At 42.0% G+C, this 27,220-nt stretch overlaps 1 protein-coding gene across 7 annotated transcripts in view; it reads right to left on the bottom strand.

Moving 5' to 3' along the window:
* Positions 1 to 27,220, bottom strand: part of GRIA1 (glutamate ionotropic receptor AMPA type subunit 1) — a 195,021-nt gene that overhangs the window by 32,221 nt on the left and 135,580 nt on the right. For all 7 annotated transcript variants that reach the window (XR_014216603.1, XM_082211762.1, XM_082211757.1 and 4 more), the window contains exons 7-11: positions 25,035 to 25,202; positions 23,029 to 23,133; positions 21,002 to 21,112; positions 18,937 to 19,143; positions 17,028 to 17,398 (exon numbers count right to left, since the gene is read on the bottom strand). Coding sequence is in view for 6 of the 7 variants with exons in the window: in XM_082211762.1 (XP_082067888.1) it covers positions 17,028 to 17,398; positions 18,937 to 19,143; positions 21,002 to 21,112; positions 23,029 to 23,133; positions 25,035 to 25,202 (962 nt within the window). In the remaining variant the exon portion in view is untranslated. The remainder of the gene's footprint in view (positions 1 to 17,027; positions 17,399 to 18,936; positions 19,144 to 21,001; positions 21,113 to 23,028; positions 23,134 to 25,034; positions 25,203 to 27,220) is intronic.

The raw sequence follows: 27,220 nt of genomic DNA, 5'->3' as shown, positions 1-27,220 counted from the left end.
ACGCAGAACTCTTCACTCCACTCTCCTTCTCACAACCTAATTTGACATAATTTTTCTGCAAGAGCAAGAGTGGAATGGAGATGCCTCATTCTCAAATTATGTCAGGGCCTCTTGTTTTGGTTTAATTAATGGATTAATTCTTTGCATAACAAAGGAAGAACTGTATCACACTAATCTCTCCTTTTTGAAAAACAAAACGTAACCTCGCACATCAGACAACTTGCTCTTTGATCTGATCCCCTGCTGAAGGTAACTGAAGCTAGCAGTACTTTGCATTTACTCGACAGCTTATTACCAACGGCACCAATTCTCCAGCCGAACACACTTAAGATGGAAAGATGAACATGATCACCATGAAATATACAAAATAAATCTCTTTGAAATTTGTTTGAGCAGCTTCTTGAGCCTCCTCCCCACCACCACCACTCTCTTTCGCTTCCCCTAGAACTTGTTTCTTGTGGAGAATTACATTTAAAACTGACAGCATTTTAATTAGAAAGGCAAATCTGGTCTTCTAAAGCTGCGGCTGCTTAGGGAAGATTTCCTAGATTTGCTGTTCAATTCATTTTTAATAAAGGCTTATTTAGTCAACTGACATATTTGTCACAGGGTGACTTTATGCAAAAGTGGAGAAGGAAAAATGCACAGGGACCTTCCCCTCTCCAGAATTGACGACCAAATACAGTGGTACCTCAGGTTACATACTTAATCCATTCTGGAGGTCTGTTTGTAACCCGAAACTGCTCATAACATGAGGCGTGCTTTCTCTAATGGTGCCTCCTGCTGCTGCCGTGTCGTCGGAGCGCAACTTCCACTCGCATCCCGGGGCAAAGGTTGCAAAAAGGGGCATTTACTTCCGGGTTAGCAGAGCTCATAACCCACAGCATTCGTAAGGGGGGCAGTACGTAACCTGAGGTACCACTGTAAAACCTTTCCGCTTCTAAATATGCAACCTACTTCCTTTCTTCTAGTCAATTACTATGAAACTTAATGTGCCAAATGTATAACGTCCTGCCCTGGGGCAGAATGCAAAAGATGGCAGTGTCTTCCCACAAGCCCAAGTTGGCATTATTCTCTGTACCACTCAGACTGTAGGAATAGCCCAATTATCACTTTTATGGATCTGAATCCTGATCAGCCATGGAGGTCTGACCTAAGACACACTTTCAAATGCAACTAAAAATGCTTTTACATGCAAGCTGAAGTGTTAAGATAATACAGGGACTGAGCTATTTGGTGAAGAAAAAGCACTTGATATGCGTTATAACACTGTGACCAGATGGTGCTGCGGAGTCCCGTCTTTTGCCAATGTGATTTCCATTTATGAAGTTTACCACATGTTTTCCTGAAACACCTTTTTCATGTGTCTAGATCCAGCCCGGGGTAGAATGAAAGCACCTGTCTACAGTCTTTGCAAGCATGGTAGTTACTGGATCATTTCCACCTTTCAATTGTTTTAGGAGTTGTTTTCTGGTGTATATGTTGGGTGAGAAACTATCATTTACTAACACTGCACTGCTATTATTCTTGAACTTCATTTTAACTCCTTCTGTTGCCTTAATGCAACTAAACCCTTCCTTCCCTCCCTCTGTTGTTTCCTACACCAAATTTTAGCTTTTAAGCTCTTTGGGGCAGGGCCCTGTCTCCTTGTACTTGAGGAAATACCTTGCATGTTGATGGCACAACAATATCTAGGATTAGAGAGACCCAGGTTCCCCATTCAGCCATGAACCTCCGTGTGTGACTTTGGGTCCATCACTGTCTCTCAGCCTAACTTATCTCACAAACTTCTTTTAAGGATAAAAGGGTAGGAGAGGAAGAACTACATACACTGCCTTGAGTTCTTTGGAGGAAAGGCAGGCTGTAATTGTAATAAATAATATAAGAGAATGGAAAACCCATGACTCTCTTAGCTGATAAGCATTTGTTCACTCACTGAGGAGCTGCTTTTAGTGCCTTCTGAGATTTATTTATTTTCATGCATGGCCCACTTTCTTCCAGGGACTAAAAGGTCAATATATCAGATTTCCAGTCTGTCTCTCATCCAGACACTGACCAAACCTTAGATTGATCTTGCTCGCTGGATTACATGCCTTCAGATAATGCTCTCAAAGATGCAGTAGCAGACCAGGGCAGGTTACCGTATTTTTCGCTCCATAGGCGCACTGGACCATAGGCGCACCTAGTTTTTAGGGGGGGGGATAAAGAATTTTGTTTTATTCCCCCCCCAGCCCCAAAGAGCAAAGAAGGAAAGACAGCGAGCGGGATCCATCCCGCTGGCTGCCTTGGCTTCCTCTTTAGCAACGCACAACCTCTCCAGCCGGGAGAGGCTGCATGTGGCTTCGTTTTTAGCCCCCAGAACAGGTCCAGGAGCGGCGGCAAAATTGCGCGCAACCTCGCTGCCGCTCCCAGAACTTGCGGGTGCGCACCGACCCCTCTCGCTCTCCAGGCTTCAGCGAAAGCCTGCATTTGCTCCATAGGACGCACACACATTTCCCCTTCATTTTTGGAGGGGAAAAAGTGCGTCCTATAGAGTGAAAAATACGGTATTTGTTCTACTAGCTCAGGATGGTCTACTCTGCCAGCTGCATCTCCATGGTCTCATGCAGAAATGTCTCTCCCATCACTGGTGGGTTACTGGATCCTTTTAACCAGATAACCTTCTGCATGCCAAGCATGTGTTCTACAACTGAGCTAGTGCCCCTCCCTAAATTATAAGCCCAGCACTTCCATAAATTCCTTTGCATCACACAAAAGATATGACTCTTGCACAGCTCCAGCAGGAGCAAGCCAATTCCAAAGAGAAGCTTTAGTTTCATCGACCGACCAAGAAGGGGTGGGGTGAGGCCTGGCCTGGCCTGGCCTGGCCTGACATGCTTCTGTGAGTTTAATTGTAGCTTGATCTGCAGGAGGAACTTTTCATGAACTAGACAGAAGCATCTTCATCAGATGCTAACATCTGCCAATCAAGTTGCTGTCAAAGACACAGGAGGCTGATAAGAAAGGATTGCAACCGCAGGAAGCATTGGTATCATTTATCTTTTAAACAGGTAATGACCATGCATGAACTAATGAATAAGCTGCTCACCCTGATTAATCTGAAGTTAGGATCAGAATTAGAATGGATGGAATCATGTCTCCATTACAATGCAAAAGACTTCTGACCCATGCGGCATTGCAATTGGACTCCTGTCTGTGTGAGTTTAATTAAATTTCATGGTTTACTTACTGCACCTTCTTAATGTTAATGACCTTAGGCACCTCAGTATTTTCAAATCATTGTTTTCTTCCATTTCTTTTCTCTTATGTGAAAAGCTTTCTTCAAGATGAATTTTCGAGGAATGGATTACATCCATTTACTGTTAGTCAGATGTTTAGATGATTCATTCCCCTTTCCCCAGTCTTATGAAATGTACAGCAGCTTCGGTATGGAGCGAAAAGAAGATTTACACATCTGGTGATAGCCTTCCCCACCCCCCATGAAAGCCCAATTAGCATTTTTGACAGCAAGAGCTGTTTAGTAATCCAGGCAAAGAGACAGAAGGCACAACCTTGGATTTTTAATCCTAAAACGCCATTCACTGTTTATGAGCCCCAGACAAGACACTTAAAACTACAGTTTGCAGGGGTAAAAAGCCTTTATGTAGATCATAAATGTTTCCCAGTGATGTTTATTTTATTTTCTGCACTTCCATCTGCCCCTCCTACAACACGCTCAGAGCAAAATATATGGAGTTTATGTGTCTCCTATTTTATTCTGACATCCAAACTCCACACCAGCCTAGGCCTTCATGAAGCAAAATGCACCTCATCAAAGATATAGGGTAGGCATAGGGAACCTGTGATCCTGGACTACAGTTCCAATCATCCCTGGTCCCTGCTTTGTCAAACCCAATAAATCACTGGTCTCCTTCCTTTGCCCAACATTCTTCAGAGTCCTCCCAAACCCTGACAGCCAGGTTCTGTCCTGGGCCCGGTGTTGTTCAACATCTTTATAAATGACTTGGATGGAGGAATTGAAAGGATGCTCATCCAATTTGCAGGTGACTGTCATGGGCCAGGAATTGGCTTCACCTCCTGAGCAGCAGCCTGAAGGAGCAGAAGGCAGCGTGACTTCACCTGCTGCTGATCAGCCTTCTTACTCCTGATGTGAACCAGCTGGCTCCAGCTTTCTTAAGCAGGGTTTCCAGCCTCAGTCAGATGCTGGAAACAACATTTGTCATTCCTGTCCAGACTTTGCTGCTTCTTGCTTCTCCTGACCTTGGACTCATCGGTTTCTTGAGCCCCGGACCATCTGACTTATGTGAACTCAGATGCTCCTAACCCTAGGTCTGGACTAAACCCTGCAGAGGGACACTGTGTCCAGGCAAGTACCTCCCTGAGCTGGTTGGCTGGCTGGCCTCTCCTGCCATTGAGCTCTGCTGTGGTTGGGCAGCACGAGACTATGACAGTGATACTAAACTGGGAGGGGTAGCTAATGCTGCAGAATACAGAACCAGGATTCAAAATGACCTTAACAGATTGGAGAACTGGGCCCAAACTAACAAAATGAATTTTGATAGGGACAAATGTCAGGATCTACACTTAAGCAGGAAGAACCACAAATATAAGATGGGGATGCCTGGTTTACTAGCAGTACATGTGAAAAGGATCTGGGCTCTTAGTGGACCACAAGCTTAACATGAGTCAACATGGAATGAAGGTATCAAATTTACCTCATGCAGTGCATTAAAAGAAAATGTTATGAAGATGATGTACAGATGTATCTTTGAATATCTAAATGGCACATGAAGGCTGGAGCAAGCTTGTTTTCTCCTGCTCTGGAAGGTAGGACTTGAACCAAGTTAGAGGAAAGGAGATTCTGAACATCAGGAATAACTTTTGATAGTAAGAGCTGATGAACAGTGGAATGGACTCTCCCAAGAGGTGGTGGACTCTTGTGTTGGGATGGCCATCTGTCATGGATGCTTTAGCTGAGAGTCCTGCATTTCAGGGGGTTGGACTTAGACTCTACAATTCTATGTAAGCAACCAATGCTTTTGTCTATTCTGAGACTTGCATTCTGAGAAGTTTTCAGTGTTATTTGGGTTGCATTTTGAGTATTAAAAAACCAACAAATTAGAAATCCTAGCTGTATAGTCATCACTTCACTTGATTACTGGATCCCTTGGCAGTCTAGCAGCCATAGCTATGGAGCCCTTGGGTAAGGAGCATTTTGGACCTTATCTGAACCCTTTCCAACAAGGAGAAATGATTCAGTTGGCCCTGGATTTATGTGCTTCATTAACAAGAGCTGCAGGTAGAGCATGCTCATGGCAGGTGAAAGTACTAAAATAGATTGCTCAGAGTAACAATTCTTTGGCTAAGCGTACTGATTTTGTGAATGGGATCATTAGTCTACTAGACAAAGGCACAGTTTTCAGATGCCAGCTACTTATCCACATCTCTATCCTGCTGTTGCTGTAAAGTACTTTTAACTTGAGTCGTAGGCAATTTAGGTCTCTGTTGTTTCCTGCGCTGCTTCTACAGCCTTTAAAATTAACATTCCCCATCTTCCTCTCCATGTTAGGCTACCCATTCTTTATGATCTATTTTATCTGGGATACTGGGATACTGAGAGAATGAACTAGTATTTGCAAAGGGTTCTGAAGCCCTTTAACAGAAGAGGCTATCCATTTTACACTTCTTCAGGGTCTTTTATCTGAGGATCAAAGCACGATGCGTCATCTATACCAGTGGAAAACAGAGGCTCCTTCTTTGGATATGAGAATAAGCAACAATTCTCCTAGGGTACTAGGCAAATGTTAGAACTGCTTTTTGAGGTTTCTTAATCGGAACAATATTAAAGGGAATACACACAATCTAGTCCTTGTTGTAATTCACCCTGTCATTCTCCATTTAAACCTTAACATAATTTTCACAGTATGTATTTTCTTTTGCATTATATTCCACTCTGATCTTACTGTTTAGCATTTTTCTTTCTACACCCACAGGTATGTATGCTTGACAAGTTAGGATAACTATGTGTCTGATGAAATAGACTGTAGCCCACAAAGTTTATGTCGTAATAAATTAGTTAGTCTTTAAGAGGCCACAATATCTTTTGTTTGACTTTTCAAGTCCTTAGTGAAGCTTTAGGTCTTTATTGTGTTATATGAGGCTATAGCAATGTAACCTATTAAAAGTAAGGGGCATCTGGCAACCATATCAAACCCACTAATATAAAGTGTTTCCAATTAGTACACACAGCCTGATCTTTTGCTACAAGATCACTAATGGAGAAATAATACCAGTGTGTCTGAGAGCTGAAACATATTGTTACTCGCCATCTCCAATCTCTGCTGAGCTGTGACAAGTTTCCAGGGGGTTCCAGACATTCGGAGTTTGAGTTTCCATCAGAAATTAGGCACAGCGGAGATTGCAGTGTCTTTATGAAATATGGTTTATTCACACACATTTACAGCCTGTGTCTGGATGTAGAGAGTTCCCAGCTTTCACATCATAAGAGAGTCCTTTGTTGCTCTCCCAAGAGCAACAAGTGTGGACCTACAAGCAGAGGAATCAGCCATGCTGCCTGCACTATGTAGTTATGTCTCCTTCCCCTCAGAACCTGCACTGCATTCTGCTCCTTACTCCCTTTTCTTCCCAGAACCCCTTAAAAAACAACGCCTTGTCTTTCGCTTACATCACCAGCCCCTAGAACTCAGGCAACCTCCATTTCACATACTCAAAAGAAATTTCCTCTGAGTCCCCTGCTACTCGGGCCTCTTGCAAAACAACACTCTCACCCCCTGCCATCGTTTATCAGGCAAACTGTAATCCTGCACCAAAGCTAGTGACCTTTTGTGTTACTGTGTAAAACCAGGGCCCAGAGAGGCTTCACCCATCTTGCTGTCTCACAATGAATCTCTCGAGGGCCCAATCTATTTTCCTTTTGTTAGGCTAATCACTCAGCTACTATCAGTGATTACCTGATGAGAAAGCTGAATTGTGTTGTTAGCATGAACTTAATCCACGGGCTTCAGCGCTTGGCACAGTTTTTGATCGAACCCAGATTAATTCTCGCTTTTACTAAATCCAATAATTACAGGGGAGTCTAGACCTGCCTACAAACTCATGCCAATATGAACAAGAGAATTATTTATCCTGAACTGTGCATTTCAGACTGCATATTTGAATATGTCTCCATATTAAAAATTAAGCAAGCACTCTTGTCTCTTAACGTGTCACATTTGTATGTGCAGAGGACATCATTTGCCTTGTCCTTTCATTTTGTGTAATGGAGGGACCTTATTGCCATGTGCCATAAATTTATCAGTACTAGAACATTTGTCCATTGAAAACTGGGTTCTCTCAAAGTGACGACATGGAAACCTAGGTCTTTTACACATTTGTATGCACATTCTTACTCCCTGGAAAAGACCCTGATGTTGGGAAAGATTGAGGGCACAAGGAGAAGGGGACGACAGAGGACGAGATGGTTGGACGGTGTTCTCGAAGCTACAAACATGAGTCTGACCAAACTGCGGGAGGCAGTGGAAGACAGGAGTGCCTGGCGTGCTCTGGTTCATGGGGTCACGAAGAGTCGGACACGACTAAATGACTAAACAACAACAAATACACATTCTTACATACACTTTTGCAAGTCTGGCAGGAGAGAAAAGACAATGTAAACTGCACAAACACACTCTTTAACCCCCAGTTTCGGAAAGTCTAAACCCAGCTAATCAATTCACAGTTTAGTGACCAGGTGTACTGGTATCTATGTAAGTGACTGTTGCACTATCTGAACATTAAATCTATCATCTATCTATCTATCTATCTATCTATCTATCTATCATCTGGTTTTGGTTCTGGTTCTTTATGCTCTGAAGCAAAATAACCCCAAACACTTATGAGACATTTGACTGGTTGAAGTTTGCAGCCCAAATAGAATGAACCAGGCAATAAAAGCAGCAACTGAGGGACCATTTATGGAAACTTCATTTGCACTAGCATCACATCTTGAGATCACAGCAGCAGCAGGGAAGATGAAATGAAAAGCGATTACACGTCTGCTCATTTATATCGACTTTTGGGTATGGTGGTGATGATGGGGAAACAGGCAACATTATATTTATTTCAGACCTTTAGAAAATCTTCCCCCACCCCAGTCTGCAATGTTGTTGCTTAGATCAATTATTCACAGCAAATTTCTAATTAAACAAGTTTCACAATTCTCCAGACTGAAAATTCAGTTCCCCTCCCCATTTTTCTGCCTTTCAATGGGCATTCCTAACCAAGGCAATGAATTAGTTGGTGATGCTGTAATTCAATACTTCTCATTGCTGAACAGGTAATACACAGATGTAATTACAGATGTAATTCCGACTTTAAAAACACCATTATTTCAATATCAGAATAACTGTCCTTGAAGCAACCCTTGGTGAACTCTTATGATCACACAAAGGAATGCTTTATTTGTTTAGCACATCATTTCTAGGTTGCCTATAGAAAACCTCTGAAGCTGGCTGTCAACAAGAAATGACCGCCCTCTGATCTTTGAAGGGTGGTGTATAGATTTCATTACCAACAACAACAACAACAACAACAACAACAACATATAATTCATTAACACAAAAGCTGCCATAAGGGCACAAGCCTAAGGATTGTATAAGATATTGCAGACCTCCCTCTCTGTGGACACAGAAGTAGGTCCACAGATAGAAAAGGAGGCATGCAACTGTCCCTTCATTGCTGATGCTCTGCTGATGGTCGGGAGGGAAATATTCTGTTTAAAGGATGAATGTAATTTATTTCCCACCCTTCTGCCAATGAGTTCAAGTGATATAGTTCTGCTCCCTCACCACAACCCTGTAGGTTCTTCATGGCTGAGAAGATTCCCTTTCTGGGAATCATTTGTTCCCACTGGAGCTATCAAGGAATAGGGAATGAGAGTTACTAACCCCAACGGATGCAAACATACATTGTTTGCATCTTCTTGGGGCTTGAGACAACTTAGTTTTGATTTCAGTTATAGCATTTTCGGCAACCCTAAAGACTTTTTAGCTACCTGTATTTTACGCACAAGAGTTTGAAGAAAAGGACTTGCTTGTTGCAGTGAATGACAAGAATGGGGAGTGCTTCTCCTCCCAGAAGTGGTGGGTATGTCCTTCTGGACACTTTTAGGGAGAGGCCGTTGCAAATAAAAAGGGATGGGAAAAATAACCTTTATTTCATTGGTTAGTCCAAAAGGGAACCCATAAAGTCCATACAACCATGTCACACAGCTGATGAATCACTCAGATAGTCTTCAACTGTTTTGAATTCAGGATGTACATTTAAAGACAAACTGCAACATGGGACCCAGATCTAGCCACCATGTCCAGTATCCATGCCCCTCCCCGTATATATTTATCTTTCTCCCCCTCCTAGGTATAGAATAGGGTATAGTGACTGATGTTTCTTGGCACACAGTGGTGGGAAATATTTTCTTCTGCACAACTACCTACCAACATATCACTCTGTTTTTAAAAAGAAACCAATAAAAGTAAAAGGAAATGGATCTGGTGCCACTGGTTTGATTAGGTTGGAGTGTAAAGCCATTTGTGGGTTGCTCGCAACCCACCGAAGACAAAGGGATTACTTTGCCACTTGTGCTGATGAAGAGACCATTCACCAGGAATGGAGTTCAGGATGCCTGACATCTCTCTATCTTCTTCCAGGCACTCTACCTTGCAAAGTAGGAAGACATCAACGTAAGGAAATCACTCAGATGTGTTTTTAGCCACTAACCAGAATCTAACTTTGTACAGAGAGATCGATGGTCTGATGAGTCCACATTGACAAGGGAAGGATAGATATAAATGCAGAATGCCATCCACTGACCAGATAGATAGCACTTTTACTTGGACATATCTTGTAGACATCATTATTTGTAGCCCAGTAGCAGAGAAAAATAGTGTATTCAGAGTGATCGATTCCGAGCTTCAGTGGGATGTGTATTTCATTACAGTCATTCTGTCTGGCATCCAGTCCACCAAGAGCAAATGATATATTTACGGTGTACTTTGAAGAGTTTTATTCCTGGGACAGCCAGCAGCTGCACACTTATATAGTGCTGTCCCTCTACTTTTCCGAGAACCTCTGACACCAATTACTTAGGGCATGATGGAGTCCTTCCTTTGAATTGCCATCAATCATCAATTGCCCCTTTAGAGATATTGCAGGCTCTCCCAAGCTGCTCCTCCTCCTTATACAACTAAATTCCTCCTATTCTGTGTTTGACTGGGAATAATAATCAACATGTCTCCACAACTGTTTCCAAACTTTCAGGTACTTAGGCACGGTGAGCAGGCAGGAAGGTGTGTGCTTGTGGGTTTTCTTTGGCGACATGCAATTTAAACAGGCAGGGCACGAGGGACATAAGGTTGTATAGGCTAATATTATTCATAACAATATTTCTGGCTTTATTTTAATGCTGTCCTGAGGGATAGCTCTGTTGGTAGAGCATGATACTCTTAATCTCAGGGTTGTGGGTTCAAGTCCCATGTTGGGTTGGACCATATGATCCAACGTTGTGATTCTGTGACCTTGCATGTTGAAAACATTTTTAATGCTTTGTTGGTTTTATTGTAAATGTGTTGATACTGTACTTAGCAGGTTGTTCAGACTTTGCAGTGTATGCGTATAAATGTGTGTGTGTGGGGGGGAGCACTGATTGGGCATATGGCATATCCAGGCATGGAAAACCTAAATGAATAATAATGGAGGCATACAATTTGGACAAGAAAATTGGCTTCCAGGTGGAAAAATCAAAATTAGAAACAGAACTGTTAGAACCTAAAACTAAGATTTTGTCAAAGATGTATAACTTGCTGTTGAAATGGAATACTCAGGATGAAACGGTGAAATCTGCTATGATTAAATGGGCACAAGATGTTGGACATAACATTATATTTGCTGACTGGGAACAGTTGTGGACCACCGGAATGAAATTTATGGCATGTAATGCCTTAAGAGAGAATATTATGAAAATGATATACAGGTGGTACATGACACCAGTCAAGCTTGCAAAAATCTATCATTTGCCCGATAATAAATGTTGGAAATGTAAAGAAACTGAAGGTACATTCTTTCACCTTTGGTGGACGTGCCCAAGGATTAAGGCTTTCTGGGAGATGATCTATAATGAAATGAAAAGGGTATTTAAATATACCTTTCTGAAGAAACCAGAGGCCTTTCTCCTGGGCATGGTTGGCCAATTGGAGCTAAAGAAGGATAGAACTTTCTTTATGTATGCCACAACAGCAGCAAGAATACTTATTGCAAAGTATTGGAAGACACAAGATCTACCCACCTTGGAAGAATGGCAGATGAAGGTGATGGACTATATGGAACTGGCAGAAATGACTGGCAGAATCCGAGACCAGGGAGAAGAGTCGGTGGAAGAAGATTGGAAAAAGTTTAAAGACTATTTACAGAAATATTGTAAAATTAATGAATGTTAGAATGATGTTGGATAGAAACTAAGTAGTTTCTAGCTGTAATGTTATAAGGGAATATGAAAAAATGGACTATTAATAGGTAAAAATCTAATGTTACAATACTTTAAGATTGAAGACTAGGATAAACAAAGAGGGGAGGGATTTACTGAACTAACAAACTGAATTGGAATACAGAAAAGGGAGGCGTGAGGAGGTCCAGGAAATAAGCAAATGAAAGATAAGTGATTGAAAGACTGAATTGTTTTTAACTATTTTTATTTTGTATTTTTCTTTTTTCTTTTTTTTCTTTTGTAATATTTTGAAAATCTTAATAAATATCTTTTTTTAAAAAAGGAAAACCTAAATGAATAAAATATACACTTATAATTATGTGTTGCTAAACAAAAAAATCAAGAGCCTGCAGAGTAGCTGGGCATATTATTTTCCAGTTTTAGTTTTCAATAATACATTAGCAATCCTAGTGGGAAAGAAATTTTCTCTGAAAAATAATCAGAGCAGCATTCAACGCTGTTCAAACTAACCCCCACACTCTTAGAAAGGCTTCTACTTCCTGTCTTCTCCATTACCACTCCCCTGAATCTACTCAGGCACATGGGAAAGCAAGGTGTGATAAGCCAGAAATCAGGACAGAAGGACAAAAGGTCAAAGAGCAAGTAAAGACTGTACGACCCAAAAGACAGACTTGAAGAATAAACCAGAAGAATAGCAGAAGAACCAGAATAACCAGAAGAATTCACAAACACACCAGAGCTCAGGAAGTGTATGTTGGTCAAGCAAATCTCAACAGCAACAGGAAGCCCTTTATATTCCTTTCTGTCCAGAAGAATCCAACAGTTTGGGTGGAGTCAGCCCAGGGCAGGGTGTTGCCCTCCAAATGTTGCTGGACTACAGCTCCTATCTGCTTCACCCGGCATGGCCAATGGTCAGTGGTAATGACCTATGGCCTGAAGGTACTCCCTTGAAAATCTGCCCCCTGCAGTTTGATGTTTCAGCACATGGGGAACTGTTCCTGGCAAGGAGCTCCATTTTTGAGAGTCAGGGCAAATTTACGTGTGTGAGGAGGGGTTTCATTATTTTCTGATGCTTACGGTCCGTTTCTTTTCTCTTCGCTCTGCACCCTGCCTATTCACGTGGTGTTGAAAATGCCCACAGACTCAGCCATGCTTCTCTGTTATTCTCAGTTTGAGTACTTTTCTGTCATTTTAAAAAAAGCAGTACATTGAAAGCACACCGTATTTGACTTGATGTCAGCGTGAATAAAATAAATAGCTTTGACCTTGTGCTTAACAGAGGCCCTGGGCTTTTATCCAGGAACTCCTGCCATGAGATAAAGCAGGCTGTAGAACTAGTAAGTGGCATCCAGAAAGATACCCTGGGTCTTGTATCTTCTGTTTGTAGTCTTTGTATTTTGGGCTCATAGTGGTAAATAAAAATATTACAGTAGGTTATCTTTTGGTAAAGCCAGATTTATTTATTTTAAAATGATGTCTGTAGAGATGCAAAATACATGAGCTGACACATCTTCAGTATTGGCCTAATGAGGCATGACTACTAGTATTTATTTACTGCATTTATATCCCACCTTTTTCTCTAAGGAGCTCAAAGTGATATCCGCCTCCACTTTTAATCCCCACAACAACTCTGAGGTAGGTTAGGCTGAGAGGCAGTGACTGGCCCAAAGCCAGGAAAAAGCAGGATAGGAACCCTGGGAAAGAATAAGATACTGGATGCTCTGGGGATGGCAAGGAAGGCCTCACATTAGATGGGATGCTCTTTCACCACACATCAATTGGTAGCCATGTTCACATGCTCATCTAGACGAGGAGCCTCTTTGAATGGTAGAGAAGCAGACATGCCCCATTCTACACAGTAAGATACATGTGGTGTGTGCATAGGATCATAAGACACTGTGTGTTCCCACCCACGTTTTTGATGAGAACAATTGGGCTTATGTGTGGGACATTTGCATTATGTTACATTACGGGTGTGTTGTGCATGCCTGCTTCTCCACCATATGAGGGAAACCAGTTCAATGGCTCCCAGATGGATATATAAACTGTCTCCATTAAACTCTGCTGTGATTGAATTGTTGTGGTGCAATAGCAGAACCAATGGTGTTTGATGGCTAATTCACACATTGAAGTGGGGACAAATGTGGGCCAGTCTGGTGCAGTGGTTAGAGTGCCACACTAAGATCTGGGAGGCCAGGATCTGAATTAGGCACTGCATCACATCCTTCAAATGTATAGATAGTAGAGGCTGTCTTACATCAACATACTGTATCAAATACCCACAATGAATTAGTCTTTGATGCTAGGGTTCATGCAAGGTGAATGTGTTTGAATTTATACTGACCCTTGTCTTTGGACAACTATTTTAGGAACTGTTACAACTGGGCAATTCTATTTGGGATATACTCTTATGGCCTGGGGTTAAGTGATACGGAGATGTGAGTTTAAAAAGTGCTAACTGGACCTACTGTGTTGATTTTCATTATTTTAGATTTTTGAATTAAAGCTGTTCACTGATTAAATTTTTAGTTGATTAATCATTAGGTTTCACTCAATCAATTAAATGTGCATATCAGCAAACCTCAACCTGACCATCGGACTGTTAGTTAATAAATGTAATTAAAGTTGTATACCAGCAAAATCTCAATCTGGGTGCTGTTTGGAAGATGATGGAGGTGTGAGATAAATTTACATTTAATAAACAAAGCTACTCATTTGTTCCATCATGACTTCATAAAGTGTTAGCTATGACATGCTGATCGAAACTAAGTTCATTTTGCTCTATCAATTGCAATAATCTAATCTCAACACATGTGGCTAAGATAAGAGAGGGTGGTAAAAGCTTTTCTGTCTCTCTTTGCTGGTGCTCCATCCTTACAAGAACTTTAATGTGCTCAAGATATTAGATATATCAGAATGAGTAATCAGGCAATGACCTTTTAAAACCCATTAGTATCAGAAATGTTACAGCTGCCCAATTGTCTCCAAGGTCTTTGTTTCTCTACTGCCTGGTCTCTCATGAGTAATTTGTCTAGCAGAAAACAAACAGCTCAGAACCAGGGCATATCAACAGAGGTTTGCTACTGGTTGTGAACCAATAATGAAATGTGTTGATGTAAATTCATTTTTTGATCTCATCTTCTACTGTTCCATCTTTCCCTCATACTAGAAGTACAGTTAGCTTCCAGTCAGACTGAGCAAATAGGTCTCGGGCTGATGTATTCCAGGAGTAGTCACCATAGTTCCAGATGGTGTTGGACTACAGTTCCTGTTGTCCTAACAATTGGCCGTGCTAGCTGGGGCTGATGGAATATGGAATCCAACAACATCTGGAGAGGACCTTCTTTGCTACCTCCCCTTTAAATAGTCCACGACAGGGGAAAAGCATCAACGAATGCTCATTTGATTTCATGAGGATTGAAAGTATTTGAATACAGGTGTTCAGCTATACCATGGCATAAACTAGTCTACCAAATTTGGGGGCAGAACTCTGTAAAACTCTGCAGAGCCTGCATGTGTGTCTGTGCTCAGGGGAAAGAGGGTTCTTCCAAGCAACCCTCAAATTGAGGACTGTCCTCTGCAAAGCAGGAGATACAGCCACCCTACTGAACCCACTTTCCACAATTAGTTGTGCCCAGCCATAACCCAAATTCCACATTTATTTCTGGAATTCCATGGCAAGCTGGAAGAAACTGAAACCAACCACTAAGGATCTGCTTGGGATAATTGTATAATATGCTCAGACAGCATATAGATGCTAGCATATGGGATTGTGTGAGAGACAAGCGCCAGGTGTCACGGATTCTTTTTCTCCTGATCTCTTTAAGTTTGCAGTCTTCACCTGGCCTGCCAAGTAGCAGCAGTAGATGAATAAATTGCCTACATATGTTTTATTTATGCAGAGTGTACTTGCTTTCAGAGAGACTTCTTTAACCAGTTCAACTACTTAATTTTTTACAAGACTTCCTCCACCCACAACACTCAAAAGTAGTGCTTGAAGGAGGGAAACACAATGAGAATCTGTCGGTGTCACTCTGAATTCCCATCTTGGACAGCCTTATGAATTAAGCACGGAGAATGCATGTTTGTATTCCACATAAATAATATCATACTCTTTTCTCTTAGGCATTTTCAAGTATACCTAGAAATCAGAAAGTAGAATTTGCCCATTGTTCCCACACACACTATAAACGAATCAACAACAGCAAAAAGGAAAAATGAAGAAATGTTGCAGTGGGAAGCAAAATGGCATTGACCCAAAATTAATATCTTTATTAAAACTGCCATTTGCATCAGGATTTTTAAATGGTTTAGTCTCCAGATCAATGCACCCTACATCAACTTCTGAACCAAAATGCCCGACCCAGGGAAACTGAGGTAGCAGACCCACCACTGTGGTGGATCCTTGCTTCTGAAGTAGGGTTGTCATCTTTGATCAGACAAAATACAGGATAGGTCAGGCAAAATAAAGAACAGGTAGGTGTGGAGAGGCGTTCGCCACATTCAGCCTTCTGCCTCCCTCACCACTGCAGTCCTGCTCTTCCCCTTGACTCATGTAGATGGGCAGGGGCAAGGGATAGACATCTGGCTCCTATGAGTGGCTTGAGTTACAGCGCTAGCCTCTTGCCCATGCTTGCATCGGAAGGGAATCAAGTGTGGAGGGGGAGAAGTCAGGTTGGGGTGGAAGAGGGAGCTAAGCAGTGGAAGACCTGCACCATGCTAGACTGGAGGGCAGTGGTACCAGTAAGAAAGAAAGAAGAAGAGGGCAAAGGTTGGAGAGGAGGTTGCTCTTTCCCCCTCTTCTCTGTTGTCACTCACGCCAGGCCAAGCTCCTCATCAGCCACACCAACAGTGACACAACTGCCATTTTGGGTTGGTCAAGCTCGAATACAGGGGAAAAAAATGTGTCCTGTTTGAAGTCCAAATGAGACAGGGGACAATTTTTGTCCCAAACCAGGGTATCCTGTTTTTCTAGGGGGAGGTGGCAACCTTCTTCTTAAGCCTCAGCCCTCTGGAGTTCCTCTTTCCATTTCCTGGCAGCCATTTCCCCTCTCCGTTTCTGTCACCCGCCCACCACCAACTCCTCTGAATGGCTGAGCTCGAAACCTCTAGGTGTTTGGGAAATGTAGCAGCTGGAATTCCAAAGCTCTTTCTATTTTAAGCCCCCTCTCTCACAACAGGGTTATCATACGAGGAAGAAAGGAAACACAATAAATGCTCTAAGCTATGGGTTGCCACCAACTGCCTAAAGATGGCTGACAGGGCTTCATCAAAGGCCTGACTATTGGAACTAGGCAGAAAGGAGCACACCCTGTAAAGGATGTGTTTCTAATTTGCTTAGTGGAGCAAGTGGGAGGTGCAACCAATTCAAGAATCTCATTCTTCATTTTAAGGAAGCAAGTACCCTGCTTCAACTTAATCACACTGGGGGTGAAAGTTATGAAAGAAATGTCCCATTCCACGTGATTCCGGACACACACCCACACCCCGCGCTATCTCAAAGACTGCATATTGAGAGAAAATTACTAACCTTGGAGATATGTCACATCCTTGTTGCATAAAAGCTCCCAGGGAAAACCAGAGACTGTTAAATATTCCAAATTCATTTGTTTGGTCATTGGCTGGCTGATCCCGGCCTTCCTCAACCTCCTCATTATGCCATTCATAAGGACTGAAGCGACTGACCAGAAAGAGGACAACGCTTACTCCAATGTAGGCAAAAACTATACACATCCAAATCTCATAAGCTAAGGGATCCAGAAAGGAAAAGACTCCAGGCTTGGACTTTTGTGGTTTTTTAATCATGATAGATATGCCCAGGCTCATAAATGGCTTGGAAAAGTCTATAACTTCCTCTCGAACTAGAGTGATGGTCAGTGGTGCGACAGCCACATCAGCTTTCTGAAAATTAAAAAGAGATTAAAGTGAGACCAATGTTCTGAAGATCCGCAATGCACCAATGTTTCAAGATTTTGTTACCAAATTGTTGTTGTTTTGCATTAAATAATATTTTCACTTTCTGTTTATATGTATCAGGGTTGTATTGGTTTTCTTCTGTGAAAATTGATTTTCAGACACAATGAATTTTTCTTTAAAGCCAGTTTGGAAACAGCTTGAAAGTGTGGGTTATATTTTGTACAGAAACCTCAGTTTGCCTTCTTTCTTTATCAGATTCTTTTGATGAGTTGACATTTATCTCTGTGCCAGGCTAACCAGCATGATTCTCTCCAGACGTTACTGGGCTTCCATCAGCCAAAACACAGCATGATCAGGGATGATGTGAGTTGTAGTCCAACATCATTTGCAAAGCTTCATGTTGGCCCACCCTGTCTTACTGTAAGGTTTTAAATAAAAGTAATCCCAGTGTGGATTTGTACTAGTTTCTTTCCTATTATTAATCATAATTGATAACTAATGTGGGGCTTCCCTTGTGCTTGAGCAAGAAGCTGCTGAATGCTGCAGCAGGGTTGATGAAAGGAGTGAGGCCCTATCAGCTTATAATTCTGCTCTGAGACCTACATTGGTTGCCCATTTGCTACTGGGCCACGTTCAAGGTTAACAGTGTGGTTGCAGGATTGCCTTACCCATGTATGCTCACTTGACTACTTCAATATGCAGAACTAGCAATGCTACAGGTGCCATATAATACTCATTCCATACTTGTAAGAAATCTTTTGGTATAGCAGTACCTGCACTTTGGAACCTGATTAAAACGTTTTTGTTCAGGGAAGGCCATTCAGACATGCAAAAGTTATAGGTGTTTTATTTCTTTTTAGCTACTATTCATTCTGAATATTTTAAAATACTTCTTGTTAAGTTTTTTATTCAATAATTTTAATATTTCATATTTTGTATGAAACTGCTTAGTGGTTTCCTCACAACTGAATGTTAAATAAGTGTTGTAGAATGGAAATACTAGTATTTTTCCTTCCTAACAAACCTTTCAACTGATGGGTAGGATTCCACAACTGATGCTGCAGTCTATTACCTGTGACATCTCCATTCCTTAATTCCTTACTTAATGTTGCCATTCAGAAATGACATGATAGTAACAAGCCTTAACTACAAAAGCGAAAGAGGAGACTTTCCTGCTGGCACTGTGCCTGACCATTTATTTTCATCAGGATATATTCGCTATTAACTAATAGTTGACACAAATAATTTCGGTTGACTGAAAATTGTTCAACTTAGGTGGCTTTTTGCCAACTGCACAGGATCATTAATGACACACCACATTGACTCGCACAGATTTTAATATTTGTCTTGCTGTGATTGGTGAATAATGATCAGCCATGCAGGACCTGAACACAAATGGGTAGTGACTTGATGCAAAATCATCTGAAATTTCCAGGGTTCATCTAACAATGGACTTGGGGATGTCCTTGTTTCATTAGCTGTTACAGTTTTTAAGCCACAGGATGAGAATGAGAGAAACTTACTCCATATACTAGCTCCCCGACCATGCCATTCCACATTTTAGTCTCAGGATCTCGTGCTCCATACTTCCGATCAGCGACAACCTGCAAGCTGTAGTTGTAGCCAACATGTTTTGCGATCTCAGCAGCTAACTCTACGCAATAACCTTCATACCTCAAATTTCCTTGCAATGGCTCATTGGTCTTCTTTTCCATCACATACGGAGCTTCCTGGGAGAAACAGAACAGTTTACAGAGCCACGTTTAACCTTCTGGATGCATATCATGCTATGCTATAATACTTTACAGGTGACTTATGAAAGAAAAGAGTTTGTAGTGTTCCCACCATAAACTCCAAAAAAGAAAAGCAGGGAAAACATTCGAATCCCCTCAAATTCTATAATTCTATTCAAATAACCAGTGAGTTCAAGGATAGCTTGATATCCTTCACAGAACTATAGATTCACACAGCCACCTCCACAGGCATCCAGGATCTCCTGCCCTTATCTATGATGCACTGCTTCCTGGCAGAAAGTCAGGAAAAGAATCAGGTAATGATGGCTAGGTAATGAAAGGATCAGTTTCCTATCAATCTTTGGGAGGACTCTGATGTGGGTATAGCTCATCTTTAGTTTTGAGTTTCGTTTATCTATTGTTTCAAGTACCTATTTCGTGTACCTATTGTTTCAGTCAAGTGAAAGGAGTCCCACAGTAATTTATAAAAAAGTGAAATGCAAAAATGTGTAATAAAATATTGAGAAAAACAATAAAGACATATTAAAATGTTCACCTAAAATTACTTGAAACACACAATATCCAGACACACCCCATGCAAGAAGACCCAGCAGAAACAGCTCCTAAAAACCAGACCACATGTATCATCCAAATGCCTGGGAAAATAAAAATGTTGGCACCAGGCGAGCTTCCTTGGCATTTCATAATCAAGGAACTACCACAGAAAAGGCCCATTTGCTGGTTAATACCCTTTGGACATCTCTTGGAGGGGTCACAGATGCTGATTTCAGGTCTGAGTAGGTTTTTATGGAGAAAGGCAGTCCTTTAACTATTGTGGTTCTGAAGCATGCAGGGCTTTACTGGTCAAAACCAGTACTTTATAGGTCAAAGCCATGTCCATGGCTTCTTCCTTTCAGATGCTTGGCAGCTGCTACTCCCAAAACATGAGGATGGTGCTTTAGCTGCCTGACCGTTCAGCATTCCTTGCAGCGCTCCCAATACATAGAACAAATATCCCAGCTAATGAAGCAATGTCCTTTATAGGCACTGCCCTTTAAAAGCAGAAGACACCAATAATGACAGAGGAAATAGCAGTTTAGCCATGCCAACTGTAAAACCAGTCCTAACCATGATGCATATTGGAAAGAGAATGCAAATCCTAGACAGCATTGGGCAACAATTTCCATAATCATGGCAAATGAGGACAGAACATTCTACACTGTTTGCATTTCTCTACAAATTGCAGTATCCTCCTGCCGATATGGGAATCTGTTCACGAGCTTAAAAATTCGTTACAAGATTTGGATAGATTCCAGTTCTTCCCACTGATTTTGCAATGCTAGAGCACAATGGTAGTTCATATTAGATAGGTTGTGTCCAATTAAGTCCGACTCAGAGTAGACTCACTGAAATTAGCGAACCTAAGTTAATCGTGGTTGGTTTTTTTGGGGGAGGGTACACATTATTTTATTCAGCAAGCTGCTTTGAGAGGGTGCCATCCTGAAAGATAGCCTAAGAATATTGTAAAACAAGCAAGCAAGCAAATGAATGAATAACTATTCCCATGGGAATAGTTTGCTGTAATAAATAATGGTGCACCTTGATCTATACTTTTTTTTTTTGCAGTAATTAACTTTTCCCCTCCCCACCTCAAAATGTTTATAGCCATATTTACTCATAGATTTCATCTTTTGACCTGGTTATCAAGTGATTCAACGACTAAGATTACCTTTCCATGTTATTCACCCACCTTCTCAAAGACACCTTCACTGATCATTGCTCTCATTCGTCTGTCTTTATCTCTCCCCCCCCCTTTCCACTCCCATTGTAGACATAAGGATGCTGAAATACTTACTAGAATAGTTGTAACAATGTAGACCCTATCCTGTAGAGTTGTGGTTTCATTTGCTCCTTGTTGATCTACGGCTGTTGGGACAAGTTTTTCATCTTCATTCCAATAGCCAATCTAATAACGACAAAGAGATCATGGCATATCTTTGACATAAAGATAGTTTCCAAAATGCCTGGAATGTAATACTAGTGAGAATACCCACTCTAAAGCATGGTGAGAAATAAATCACTCACTTTAAGTTTCCTGTTGACCCTGACACTTTAAAGGCATGGCAGCAAAATCATGACCTATTTTACAAAGTGTTATTATGCTGATTGAAACATATACAACTAATACAGAATGCGGCAGCTAGACTGGTGACTGGGGGCGGCCGCCGAGACCATATAACACCGGTCTTGAAAGACCTACATTGGCTCCCAGTACGTTTCCGAGCACAATTCAAAGTGTTGGTGCTGACCTTTAAAGCCCTAAACGGCCTCGGTCCAGTATACCTGAAGGAGCATCTCCACCCCCATCATTCTGCCCGGACGCTGAGGTCCAGCGCCGAAGGCCTTCTGGCGGTTCCCTCATTGCGAGAAGCAAAGCTACAGGGAACCAGGCAGAGGGCCTTCTCGGTAGTGGCGCCCGCCCTGTGGAACGCCCTTCCAGCAGATGTCAAGGCGATAAACAACTACCTGACATTCAGGAGACATCTTAAGGCAGCCCTGTTCAGGGAAGTTTTTAACGTGTGATATTTTACTGTATTTTTGGTTTCTATGGAAGCTACCCAGAGTGGCTGGGGAGGCCCAGCCAGATGGGCGGGGTATAAATAATAAATTATTATTATTATTATTATTATTATTATTATTATTATTATACGGGCCTTTTCAATTTATTCCTGGTTCTGAGGGGGCCCTGCCTTTCCTGCTTCCAGGAATGTGGTGGTGAAATAATTAATGTAAGATTAGATTCCTCTGGTGTAATTCACTCTCCTAACCCTGTTGTACTTTAAAATTGAATTGATGCATACTTTCCCAACAGGGGGGAAAAAATGCCTTGCAAACTCCTACACAAAATCTTCACCTCTCAGACTATGGTATGGAATGGAACAAAGCTATCTACCACAGTTCTCTGAATTTTGCATCAGAATTCTCAGCACTTTAAATGTAATAAAATGACTTTTGAGGGAAAATTAGAAGCAGCTTTCCCAGTGAGGCAAAGTGGCAATGTTAGGTTCTTGGTAGCTGTGTCACTGAAGCCCCACCATTCAGCCCGGACACTGAGGTCCAACTCTGAGGGTCTTCTGGCAGTTCCCTCACTGCGAGAAGTGAGGTTACAGGGAACCAGGCAGAGGGCCTTCTCGATGCCTGCCCTGTGGAACGCCCTCCCATCAGATGTCAAAGAAATAAACAACTATCTGACTTTTAGAAGACATCTGAAGGCAGCCCTGTTTAGGGAGGTTTTTAATGTTTGATATTTTATCGTGTTTTTTATGTTCTGTTGGGAGCCGCCCAGAGTGGCTGGGGAAACCCAGCCAGATAGGCGGGGTATAAATAATGAATTATGATTATGATTACTGGAAGAAAGAGGGGTGAGGCAGCAGGGAGGTCAAGGCTGTGTAGCTGCCCTGAGAAGAGCACCAGATTGGCTCTGCCCATGTGCCCACAGAGTTCCAGCCTTTCTGTGATCTTGCCCCTCTCCCTTCTAGTAAACAGCAGCAACACCACTGCCAGAAAGCTAGAATCATGGCCCGCTGCTTCTGGAGAAAATTCAGATTACAATATTTATGAAAATAAGCATTTAAGTTATGTAGTCTGATAGGATAAAAAATGAATCACAGTTTGATTAATGTGGAAACGAAACAGAATGGAATTGTGGCTAGAAAACATGGAGAAGTGACACAGCTCATAAGCAGACAGATTCATCCAGACAAAATTTACTCGTATATATTTCTCGCAACAGAAGCTAATTTTGAGAAGAAATGTTCTTAAAAACAAGTTGCAGTTCGAAGATTACTCTCTTCAGTTTTCAAAGACAAAGTAGCCCGTTACCTTTCTGATCCCATCATGTTTCATTTCAATCACATGAAGGGTGTAATTGGTCCGATGTCCTTTCTCATTAAACTGGACGTTACCAGTCAGTCCTTCAAAGCGCACCTTAAAAAAAATACAGGAATCTGTTAAAAGATAAAGTTTGTTATGGACTTTAGGTATTTTTCCTCCAGCCAAATCTTTAACATCAGATCAAACCCGCATATGAGTGTATCAAAATCTTTGTATACCAAATCTGGATATGGTAATATCTAAGCTGACAAGGTTGCTTCTCAGTCCTAACTGCATTGCAAAGAGTGGATATGGAGAAACGTTCCTATACATTTCCACCTGGTGTCTTAGTAGAATTCTCCTTACTGCCTGGCAAGGTGATCATGATTTGATTGGTTCTGCAAGCTTGGCTAGTTATGTACAATGGGTTAGAATTCCATCAGTGAAAGATACAGTAGGGCTGTGTACAGACTAACTCATTCCTAGCACCAAAATGTAATCATTCTCAATCCAGAATAATTTATGCTCATATTCAACATGCTGTCTTCAATGTCAATTGATTATACATCTTGTTGTCTAGAAGAATAGGTGTGGTTATTTACACGCATTTGACCCCACCACCTGCTTGATTAGGTTATCTACACCTTTTCCTTCCTGCTTCTGCCCCAGGTGAACAAAGAAAGAAGTGCTGATTGAGGTCTTGGTAAACACCCACCCATAACATTGGGCAGGTGTGGATACATCCCCCAATGCCAGGACTACCTACATCTGTTTTCCATTGGACACATTTCAGGATAATACAGAATCAACCTGCAATGCACTTTTATTTTCGGAACAAAACCAGTTTTTTAGGAAGCACTTTTCAAGAGCAAAAGCTATGCTATAGATTTAGATCTCACACGGACCACACAGAAACAAGCAAGTACTCAGTCTCTATTGATTCCATGCATCATGGATATGCAGAATTATATAGTGATGCGCAATGATGTTAACACAGATAATAAATCACTGTGTAGTAGAAGAAAAGTGAAAGCTACTCTGCTTCAGCAGAGTCTCTCCTATCCAGTAAAACAATGGAAAACCTAGCAAGTCAAGGAAGCAGTGGAGCAAGCTGATTGGGCACCAGGGGCGGTGTGCGTGGGTGCCCTGTGCCCAGGAGCAGGGCCAGCCACCTGCAGGAGTGGGGCGAGCCAGGGCAGGACGTTCTGCAGGGCCTCCAAGGAGTCTGCCTGCCTCCTCCCACTCAGCCATCCTACAGCTGAGGGAGAGGTGGCGGGCGGACTGTTTGGGACAACGTGGAGCCTGTGAGCGCCCAAGCCACTGCGTCACTCCCAGGAGATACACGTGGCTTGGGTGCACTGCAGTCCCTGTGGTGAGTGCCACCCAGCATTTTGTTACCCCCCTCAGTGGTGACAACCAGGACGGCCTGCCCCCACCGAACCCCCTTCCTTTGCCCCTGAGTCACGGGAGAAGGGGACTTACTTAGCCTTATCTCTGATACGTTTCATTTACAGAGAACATTCAAACATGTCATCCACCCTCAGCAGTGTGAAATTTTATAATCCGGGAATTATTCCACTACATGCTATTCCTGCACATTTGACACAGCCAGTGCCTACTGATGTATAAAAATGGAGATCATAGCTACCTATGCTCATTAAAGATTTCTGGAGGACTGGAAATAAAGTTTGGTGAGCTTATGAACAAGACATCCACGGAAATGCATTTCTCTCCAAATGTCTTTAGAGGTCTTTTCTTTTTCAAGTTTTATTTTCCTAAATTGGCAGGTCAAAGTTTACCACTCAACTTTGGATCTTCAATCTGACTGTAAATTTTCAGTGTTCATGGCTGTTAATGATTCAACAGGATGCGTCTAGTTTGCATCCCATAAAATACTGATTGTATCATGCCAATGTTAAGGAAGTAAAGGGACAACTGGATTTTTTTTTTTTTGCATATTTGAAAGACTTGTCATTGAAAAATAACAGATTCTGCACCACAGTTGGCTTTCTGACCTGTTGCAGAGCTCTCTGGATGTCAATCCCTTGTCCCCAAGGGACAGCTGGATTTGCTAGGCAGTCCCCCGCATTCCCACGGCGAGAGATGTCAATCCGCTGTTTCCTGAGACTCTGAAAAGCTTCTGCCATTACTCGAACTCCATCATACGTAAGAGCAGATGTGTACTAGAAAACAGAAAAAAAGATATGTCCTCCCTATTAGGGCCAGAAACTTGGAAACTCATGCTCCTTTTTCCAAAAGAGGAACCTACAAATTAAAGCTAATTTAACAGAATTTAATTTCAAGCTGTAGTTTGAATGGGCTTTCACTAGTATCAGCTCAAATGAAAATATTGTGGGAATATGTCAGCAAGCTAGGATCAGGTGCTTTGTAATTAAAAGAACAATTGCATGAGACTTTGTTGTTTGAGCTAAAGACTAGGCCTCTATGCTTGGCTTTGACTGATGTCCAGTACAATCCTGCACACGTCTGCTCAGATGTAAGGCCAACTGAGATCAGTAGGACTTACCCAAGTAAATGTTGGGCAGTGACTTCAACCTTGCGTTCTGAAGGAATCAGCTGCCAATCCAGCTGTGTCTGTACCTGCCCCACACCTGATGACATGTGTAGGGCAAGGTGGTATGATTTGGGAGAAACAGCCTCGTCGGCCAAATTGGGACCTGTGTTGATCCAAATTTGGCCAGAGGATTGGAGTGGAGGTTTCAGACTTGCTGGTTTCATATCCTGTGATTTGTAGACCCAACTGAATTCCAGTTTTGGAAGCCCACCCCCTGCCGGTATTCATTTCAATTTTAGATTTTAATGTCTTGGACTTCATGGTTAGGAGGAACTTATGTTGTACATGAAGAAATGATGTACCAGAAGGTAAGGCACAGAGCTGAGTTGGAGATCTGATAGAATGCTATGCTTGAAAATTATTATTGCTGCTTTTAAAAAAGGTTTACATTTTGAACACTTTAATTCAAAGCTAAACAATTATGGACATAGCCATGGAGCGTGATCCCAAACAGTAGTATTTCACTATGCACATTTTTAAATAATTTATACCCTGTCTTTCCTCCCAGGCCAAGCAAATTACTTTAAGCTTGCAATTCTGCTTACTGGTACTTGGAAATGCAACCTAGTGGAATCATTTTTCCAAGTAAACGTGTTTAGAATTGGGTTGTCAGTCTGACATATTCTCTCTCCTAGCAGCAAAACAGAAGCCCAGAGATGTGGGAGTTCAGCTAATATTGTTTTAGAAAAGGAAGTATGCTTGATTCACAAAGCCAAATATATGTCCAAAAGATTCCTCGTGTGCCAGGGTGTATATATACTGTATAGATATACAGATATATAGGTATATACTGTATATATTTCAAAAGGCAGTTCTTCTAGAAATTGTCAGGCTTCAGGGAATCTGATCCCTCTCCCTCATGGCAGGCTGCCAGTAATAGAGATACAAGAAGCTCTTACCAAAGTCTTTTATTCACAGAGAGAAGCTTAGAAATGTTGCCTCTCAGGTAATGGCGTTGCTCCGAGTAATCTCCTCCCCCCTTTCCCTCTCAGCCGTCAGCAGTGCCACCCCCTTTACGGTGGCTGCTTGGGGCCAATTGCTTCTTCACTTTCTGCTCTACCACTTTCACTGGTCGCCAGGTTCTGGGAGAAGGGTGGGTGGGTTGGGGGTTGGAATGCTTTCTAGTGATAACGTGTCAGCCAGCTGTTCTGGTTCTCCTCCCCCCCTCTTCTCCCATTATCTCCCAGCTTTGCCACTCTTCTGTCTCAGCGCCATTACCTTCTGCAAACCACTGTTGTAAAGCTATACTGTCCTGGGAGACGTGGGGGGGGAGGGGGCGGTCTTCACCATTCTTTATCAGTCCAGTCCCTGACAGAAATTGACAGAACTATTTCACTCTGCCACATAGTACTTTGTCCTTATAGAAACAAAAACCAATTGAAGCTGTTTTGCCCCCTCTTCCAGTCTGAAGCATCTCTTCTAAGAGTTTCTGTTAGTGGATCCCCATTGCTCAAATACATGGCTCATGTCGCCCAGAAGCCATGCAATCAGTATCATGGGCCTGATTCTGTGGAACTCCCTCCTGGCTGAGATTACTCAGGCCCCCTCCCAGCTGAATCCCAGGCACTTGTTACATACCTTTATATTTCAGCAGGCATTTTCAGCTTTCTACTTTTGTGATTAATT

The sequence above is a fragment of the Podarcis vaucheri genome (genome assembly GCF_965113315.1).
Source record: "Podarcis vaucheri genome assembly, chromosome: 2".
In the NCBI taxonomy this organism is placed as follows: Eukaryota; Metazoa; Chordata; class Lepidosauria; order Squamata; family Lacertidae; genus Podarcis; species Podarcis vaucheri.
The sequence above is the reverse complement of the archived record's forward strand: the minus strand, read 5'-3'. Positions and strand labels throughout refer to the sequence as shown.